We start from the raw sequence: 8,922 nt of genomic DNA on the forward strand, positions 1-8,922 counted from the left end.
TATCCGGCTTAATGAATATCCGACAATTTTCAAATATAATCGAGTTTGTCGTTTATAGATGTTTTCCTTTTTAGTTATATCCGACAATTTTGTTCGATAAATAAATATTTTTCATCATGCCCTATAATTTTGTTTAATATAAATATATTTTGGTCATTGTATATTTTTTTTTTGAAAGATATATTTGGTCGTTGTGTTTACCAATTTTATTTGAGATAATAACCTTCATGTGGTAATGTGATATTGTAGCTTTAATATTCACATTTTACACAATAAGTTGGAATGTGGACACCCCAAATCATACCAATTTGCATTCCAAAACCAGTAACTTCAGTTAAAATGAGTAAAATATCAACTGTACTCATATCATATCTCGTTGAACGTACTGTGATTTGTGTAGTCCATGTTTAATTTCTTTTTAGAAAACCACGAGGTAGAAAATAAGAATCTTTAGTTAAAAAAATAAAAAGAATCTTTGCAAGAAAAAGGCGTAAACACGTTGATATATGTAAGTGGATAATACAAACGACAAACCCAAAAAAACCGGTTCATTGTAATAACCCATCTAAATGGTTTTGAAAGGTCCCTAAATGGAGTGTAGGCATTAATCTCCTCACACTATAAAAAGACAGCTTCTCTACTCATCACCACAAGAGTCTTTCACCGTTGTTCTTGATTACCATGACAAAGAGTGGTTCGAAACCAAACCCAAACCCTGTCGAGAACAATGCGGAAGAGATTCATTACAGAGGTGTGAGGAAGCGTCCATGGGGAAAATATGCAGCTGAGATCCGAGATCCGTTTAAGAGAATCCGGGTCTGGCTCGGTACCTTTGACACTGCTCAACAGGCGGCGCGTGCCTACGACGCTGCAGCACGTGAGCTTCGCGGAGCGAACGCTAAGACGAATTTCCCGACACTCCTTGAGCTTCAATTTAAAGGCAGCGGTTACACTCGTGGTCCTAGAAAAAGCAGAACCGTCCACTCGGTCTCTCCCCTGGCGGCGAGACTTGCACCTCTGCATCTCAGGCTCAGCTTAGGTGGCAGTAGCGGCGGCGGCGCATGTTATCCTCAGGTTCCTGTTGCACGTCCTCTTGCTGCACGTCCTCTTGCTGCACGTCCTCCTGTTGCACGTCCTGTTTACTGCTGTAACATGACGGCGTGTGCTACGTGTGGGGCCGAGAGCGAGTCTGACTCGTCGTCTGTCCTTGAGTTCGAGGATGAAACTGAGGAGAAACCTCAGCTGCTCAACCTGGACCTTAACTTCCCTCCTCCGGCGGAATAGGTCGCTTCTCCAGACAGTGCATGCGTCGGGTCTTCTAAATTAAGAGAAAGTGCGTTCTCCTATGATAGTATCTTTATTTTTGTTTCTGTCTAAAAATTATATATTACCCGTTTTATAAGAATATCGTGATGGTTTAATAAGTTGACATGGGAAGATCGATGTATATAATATGAACGTGTAACAGAAGGTATAAGCTTTTGTTATAATCTTTTTCTTTCTGCAAGGATAAGAAAAAGAAAAAAAGAATATAATTATTATAGTAGTTTTGGTCGTGCGGTCGTGTTACAAATACTTCTTAATAGTGATAATTATAGTTGTATTATTCTATAAAATGAAAATAAATAAAATAGTTATCGTCGTCCTTGAAAACAATGGACCAATTAAGTGTTCTGCACTGCACACACGCACCGGTCGTGGGAGGACCCCACTCTTTGGCTGCGGTGAGGAACACTTCTTTACGCCTATGTCATTTTCATGGGCCCTACTGTTCATAGTTTGGTCGACCTTTTGACTTTCTGAGTTTGCAGAAATTAAATTAACTTAAAAGACTAATCCGACTATTTAACAAGTTTGGAATATTGAAACGATCGCGTTTAAGGAGGTTAAGATGATGAGGCGGTTTCAAAATGAGAGACAAGGAAGGTGCGATCTGATTGGATTCTTGTCCCCAAATTTGGTATCAAAAACGTATAAGCAGTTAAGCACTATCGCTTTGATCCAACGGCCAGCGTCTTCATCATCACCATCTCCACGTGGATGAACATAGTAACGTTCTCTACTTTTTTTTTTGAACACAGTAACGTTCTCTTTATTTTTGGCTTTTTGGAATTAAAAAAGAATGAAGCTACAAAAACCAGTAGAAAAACATTTGCATTCTTATCACTATCAGTTCATTTTTCTCTGTGACATATTACTAATATTTTACTATTAATGGTATGAGAGTGACGTTGCGTAAACACAAAGCCAGTCACGTTTTCTTTTTACTATTTAGGGTGTTCAGTTGTATTCATTTTAGTTTAAAATTTGTAAGTTTAGTTTTCTTTTAGTTTAAAATTTACATTTTTTTCACTTTCAAAATCGTTGATATAATATTTTATTAAAACATTTTCAATAACAAAAAGACGGATGTATCAATAGAATAATAGCAAAAAAGGAGGATAATAGCCTTAGAACAAGAATTAAGTTACATGAACCAGATACTTAAACGACTAAGGAGAACCCGTTATAGTGATAAACCACTCGCATTGTCAGCAAACCAAAAATAGTAGAAGATCACAAGAGGTTTTCAACCAATTTCTGTTATGGAGTGTTAATGCTCCACTAATGCCATTTATATATACTACCTTTGATCATTATTGTTGACACTGATTCAGAGAGGCAGAAAAATTAAGACGTTTAATATAAGCACTTCTATATTGAAATCAACTATTGTTGTACTTTTAGTAGTTATAGAATTACAAAGCATAAATCATGTTTGCTAACACAAATATGTGAAAAAAAAAACAAAATGCGATTCATATATACAGCTCCCTTTCAGAAAGTAGGAATGCATGCGGCTGAGAATCAGGAACGTATGAAGTGTAAGTGGACTTTCTTTTTTAAAAGCTAGTAAGTGGACATGAAACACAGAATTCGTATATACGAAGTTATGTCGAGGTCTTTAAAAGTTGAATATTTTAAATTTAGCACTAATTATATTCATGTCACGTCACTCGGGTGCTGGCACGACCGTCGACCAGGCAAAATGCATCTTGTATATATAGTGTCCGTCGGTTCTCCTTCCCACTTTAGCGTTGTTGTCGATCGTTGTTTATTGAAATTGTGTGTCAGTTTCATTTCTTATCGCTAATTCTATAAATGGATACTTACAAGCTGAAGTTTAAAGTAGTTAAAAAAAAGAAGTTTAAATTAGTTACTGGTTATCGTTTGTTTCATGTTTTTTTTAATCTTCTTTATCGTGGAACCAATTACTTGGTTTTTTACAAGCTGGCCGGGTGTTAAAACAAAAAAAAGTTTTACAAGCTGTCACAAACATCTTTGTAAAACTTTTTATTCATTCTTGAAATGATATTTATTTTTTTAGCAAAACAAATTTTACACTCTTTAACAGAAATAAATATTTTGTTTATTTCAAATGTGCATTCAAAGCCATTTACGTTACAGATTTAGGCTACAATCCAAAAATAAATGGGTTTGCGTGAAGGAAGTGTAAAATATTTCCAATCACTCCAGACACGTCGGTTGAGAATTAACTTCAGTTTAACTGGGTCACACATACAAACTCTGGTGTTTGTTTTGGTGCGGCCTCCAGTCACGTGGACGATAACGGCGGATACAAAACGCCGTTTTTGAACTCTGTGACTGTGACTATATGGTTTTAATAAAGTAACATTAAGAAAACTCTCACTATGAACACCCGCAACAGATGGTTCTAAAAGAGAGAGAGAGACGATTGAAACTCGTGCCAAAGTTCGAGAGATTCATTTGAATGATGTCATTCTACCATTATTTCATTCTTGTTTTGTCATTTAAAATTTTAAATAAATAATAATATTATCATGAGATGTTTAAGGAGGTCATTTCGTTTTTGAGACTTTGACCATTTCTCTGGTCGAAAGGAACTCACTTACTTATCTACGTATTTCTTTTTTGGTAACAAGAGATAACACTTTTGGTGTTAGCTCCGAACATTTGACAATATGATCAAGCATTCCCGTATCAAAATTATTTACACAGTTGTTCCCGAATTGATACCAAAAAGAAAAAAAAACAACAAACAAAAACGTATCATGTTAACCAAGGTATGTGATGGGATTTCATGAGCCTAAGGATCCCAAAATGGTAGGAATAGTGCCGGCCAACATCACAAAACTATTGTTGCCAGAATATATACATCATTCTCGGTGGGAGTTCAATACAAGAAACGTTATGTGATTTGGGAGAGCTGGGTTGCGGGTCAAACCCGCTCCGCTGACCCGCCAACCCGCGGGTAAACTGATTTTTTTACTCAAAAAATTTGACCCGCTTAACCCGCAAGAAGAAAATATGAAATCCGCACCTGCCCCGCTTAAACCAGCGGGTGATCCGCTAGACCCGCGGATAATATTAATAATATTAAAAATTATTAATTTAAATATTTTTTATTAAAAATAACAAGAAAATTAATAATTTAAATATTTTTATTAAAAATAACAATAAAATTTAATATTTTAAATAATTTTTATTAAAAATAATAAATACTAATCTATTTATAATTAAAATTAAATTATTTTTAAAAAAATTTCCATTTAAAAATAATATTTTAAAAAAAATCTTTTTTTTTAGTTTTTGCGGGTTGGCGGATACCCGCACTCAATTTTGGCTGACCCGCACCCACCCCGCATAAAAGTCACTCAACCCGCACCCGCATCCGCGAACCAAAATTTTCAAATCACTCATCTCGCACCCGCTCAAATGGGACGGAGCCCGCGGATAATGATTCATATTCCCAGCACTATTTGGGAGCATAACGTAAGTGAGACATGGACATGATACCTTCACTCACACCTCTCAAGGTAACCAAACCACCAACAATTATCTCTTGTTTTGCAGTAAAGAAACACACAAACCTATAAGGATATGAGGAAGAAGAGTGATATCAATTAGTTGACGAATAATGAGTTATAGATGAATGAATGGTAAAAGAGTGATTGCATTGCACAGATAAAGGCAAGCCCTTAATTATACAACTAAGAATATGCTTCCTCTCGAAAAAAACAGGAAGGAATAATAAAAAATAAAGATTAAAAAGATCCCAATAAAAAGAAAAAAAGAAAGGGGAAATTTTACTTAAAATTCATAAATACACCCATCTTCTGCTGAACAAATAAATTATACACATAAGTACCAAAATTCAATGCATCAACCAATGTCAAGACACACAAACACAAACACCAGTCTTATGTTCTCTCCATGTCTCAACTTGGGTTAAGATCACGTGATGTTTGGCCTAGCCATCTGCAAACACGAAGAACAAAAAAAGAAAAGTCATCAATCTGATTTCGATTTTTGAGGAAGAATGTAATGACTCTCATCCTCAGCCAAACCTTGAGAATAAGAATCTTCCAAGTGGGCTAACGTTGGTATTGGAAGCAAACTCTTTGCTTGCTTGCTTTCTTTTGTTTTCTGCATCATTGTTCACTGTCTTACCGAACACACGGATCGCCATGTCTTGCACTTCTTTCACTGACACTTCCTTTGAACTGCATGACAATTTTCAAGGTATATTGACAAATAAGATGACTAATAAAATCTATGCAATTGTGTGTTTCTTTTTTTTACAGCTTCCCTCACCTTCCCAACTGTTCAATCAGTTTGGCGATAAATGCTTCAGAAGAACCAGGCTTTTCTCGTTCCATCTTCACTAAGGCTCTCGAAACTCTGTGTCCAACTGATCCTTTTGAAGTGTCACCCCCAACAGCCTACATCATTCGCAGCTTTTCTCAAAATACGAAAACTTTTTTCTCCAAATCGAAGCAAACTCTTTACTTATTGAGAGAAGGAAGATTGCCCAATGTTCGTCGATTAGAAATAAGGAACTCACCTCTTTCAGGGATGGTAAGAGCAATAGTGACAATGATGCAGATAATGATGCCAATTCAGACTCATCTTCATCATCACTCACTTGTTGCGATCTTATGAGTGGTTTTTGTTTATCAGAATCATCGCGGGAACTTCTGCAACGTAATTATTTCAGGTCAGAAATAAAATGAAAAAACCTGTGATCAGCTGAAAGCTTAGTGTATACTTTACACAAAAACTAACCTCAAATGATCAGAACTATCTTTTGCTTGTTCCCTTCTTTTGTTAACCTTCCCATTACCAAGTCTTTCCCTAGCATTGCTCCTTCTGAAACCTGCTTCAAGTGCTACCTTTGCCTGTAAGAAGAAGGTACAACGAATTGAATGAATGAGTAAGAACACTGGAGACAACTCAAAAGAGAAAAGTATTAATCAAGGTTAAGCAACCTCTGCAAGATTTGCTATGCTATCTTCAGAGGCACTTGAACTTCTTTCTTGAAGCCCTAATCTTGATTTTGGTGTTCGAGGTGATCCAGAATCATCATTCTGCCCACGGACAACAACCGTTCCACTTGTAGAAGCATCATCAAAAGATGTATACCTGCTGGTAGACTACACAAAGCTGTAATTAGACATTAGACATAATAGTTGTTGGAACAGCAAGACAGGGACCAAGGTAGAGCATACAGACTTGATCTTAAGAAAAAAAGGAGAAAGAATTTCCAATACCCCAGAGCTTAGATCACGAAATACTGAAGATGATTGAGAGCTTCTGGGAGATCTTATGACAACAGTTCCAGAACCACTGAGTGATGAATCATCCTAAAATTCAGAATGACCAGGATGAGACAGTGTATGATCTACCAAGTAACGTGAAACACAAGAGGCAAAGGATCTTACCTCTTCTTGACAGTCATTCTGATAAGAATCTCTTTTAAGAAAACCTCCTTCAGAGATTTCGGGGACTGCAGCACCAGAAGTGGAAGACAACTGACTAGCACTGGCTCGTGATGATTTTTGAAAACTCTGATCAGAAGTAACTTCTTGGCGCCTTTCCCTGGATTGAGGAGGCTTCAAAGCTCTAACAGTTCCAGCACTCTGGGAACCCCCAATGCTAAAATCCCACCCGGCATTTTTGATTGTTCTTCCCTGAAAACTGTAACTACAAGTTCTCAGCATGGTGATAACAAGAAATACAGAAGAAATCCCAAGAAAAGACCATTGATCCAACCTAGTTCCAGAAGTTCCATGGCCTCTGTCATCTCTAGCCACTCTAACAGTCCCAGATGATTCAGCCGGAGATTTCGGATCACATGTTGGACTATCTTCGTCCTCTTTTACTTGGTACTTTGGCCGCTCCCTTCAAACAAAAAAAAAAGACAGCATAAGAATTCTTCCTGTCCTGTAATTTCTTTTGGCATAAAGCAGACAGGTAAAAAGGAAAAAGGAAGTGGAAAACCATTACATATCAAAACCGCATATGTATTGTCACACAACCAAATAAGCGGAGAAATAAATCAACACGGATGACGAGAAAAAGCATCACCTTATTCTCTCCAGAAGTTTCGGGCTTTTCCTAGCACTCTTTATAAATCTATGTTTGAGAAGTTCTTTGGCACTTGGTCTCTGAAAGTATAAAGGAAGAGTTGCATGAGAGATCTTGGTACGCCGTGTCTGGCAATAAAGAGCAGAGAATGCACTACAAATACCTCAGCAGGAGCCTTTTTCAAGCAAAATGAAAAAATTCCTTCAAAGGACGAGAAAAATGCTCATCTAACTGTGGAGGAAATTTAAAAAAAACGTTAAATATCGCAATCAAGACATATGGAATTATCAAGTTTCTCTAGAAAATGATGCATTCCAACCATCTAACAAGCTACTGTCGTGCCAAAAATAAAATAAGAATTATGAAACCTGAGGAGGGCTTTCCCGGGAATGATAAAAAGCACTCTCATAGGATGAAGGTCAGCAAGGGGAGTTCTCCTTTTGCCATCTCAATCATTGTTATTCCGAGAGACCATATATCTGCCTGGAAACGATTTACCAATCCGACAACAGAACAGAGAAAATATCAGAAAGGATACAAACATGTAAAGTCAGAACATATACACAATATTGGGTTAGCTATAAGAAGTAAAGAAGATGCAAGATACCTTCTCATTATACCCTTTCTGAATTTTGAATCACTTCTGGTGCCATCCAAAACGGTGTTCCTACAAATGTCTGTCAATTTTATATTATTAGTAAATGCAGCACAAATAGTTGTATAATAACACTTAACTATCACAGGGAGAGCTACACATAGTAAGTTATATCCTTCAGCTTTCATGGGATCACGTATGAGATAAAAATATTAACATGTTCGAACATTGGAATCACAAGACTTTGAAAACGTGCACAAAATTATGTGACGTAGTCACTAAAAGTGCACAAAGCCACAGGGCGATAAGGGTAGAAAAGTGAATGGAAAGCCTATTTAAAGAGAACTCTAATTCCTCGAACAATAAGCACTAGATGATGAAGAAAGAAACACGATACTGAACAAGAAGTTTTCATTAGCATAATAAGATAAGCACCTTTCTCCTTGAAATTGTCCGGGTTAATTGTGCAGATACACCAAAATCCGCAACTGAATTGTGAAAGAAGTTGGCGATCAGATGCAACTAAACCACTCGGACATATAAGAAACTTACGAATTTAATGAATTGAGTTTCAGAAGTAGAGCATACCTTAACATCTCCATTCTCGGACAACAAATATTAGCGGCTGCAAAATAGGAAAAAGAAAACAATTTTTATGCAATAAGCGACAAGAACACAGTTGGATCAGAAAAAGTCAAAGATTTCAAATATATCAGCAGAGCAAAACCTTTGATTATCCTCTGTGGATCTTTCCTTCAGTGTGGAGATTTCAACAGCATGAAGTAGATCCCCCGCTAATACAAGCATTGAAATTTCATCCAATGGATGCCCAGGTTTGTAGCTACCACTCGGTAATCGAAAAGAGGATATATTTGCACCAACAATATAGAGTAGAAGTGACAGAGATGTTGAAATACGAACCAGGTCAAGCAACTGAG

The 8,922-nt window shown here is 36.9% G+C and overlaps 1 protein-coding gene and 1 pseudogene across 1 annotated transcript; one reads left to right on the forward strand and one right to left on the reverse strand.

The window, feature by feature from the left end:
• The first annotated feature begins 604 nt into the window (after window positions 1-604).
• On the forward strand, window positions 605-1,472 carry LOC106449399 (ethylene-responsive transcription factor 4-like). Its single transcript, XM_013891164.2, has one exon. The coding sequence runs from the start codon at window positions 682-684 to the stop codon at window positions 1,282-1,284; it is 603 nt and encodes a 200-aa protein (XP_013746618.1). The 5' UTR covers window positions 605-681; the 3' UTR covers window positions 1,285-1,472.
• Window positions 1,473-4,959: 3,487 nt separating this feature from the next.
• On the reverse strand, window positions 4,960-7,620 carry LOC125597620 (annotated as a pseudogene).
• Window positions 7,621-8,922: the final 1,302 nt, after the last annotated feature.

The sequence above is a fragment of the Brassica napus genome, unplaced genomic scaffold (assembly GCF_020379485.1).
Source record: "Brassica napus cultivar Da-Ae unplaced genomic scaffold, Da-Ae ScsIHWf_1506;HRSCAF=2102, whole genome shotgun sequence".
NCBI lineage: Eukaryota > Viridiplantae > Streptophyta > Magnoliopsida > Brassicales > Brassicaceae > Brassica > Brassica napus.

Bases quoted from the DNA above. Each gene is read 5' to 3' on its own strand.
- LOC106449399 (XM_013891164.2), top strand. From the start codon at position 682: ATGACAAAGAGTGGTTCGAAACCAAACCCAAACCCTGTCGAGAACAAT.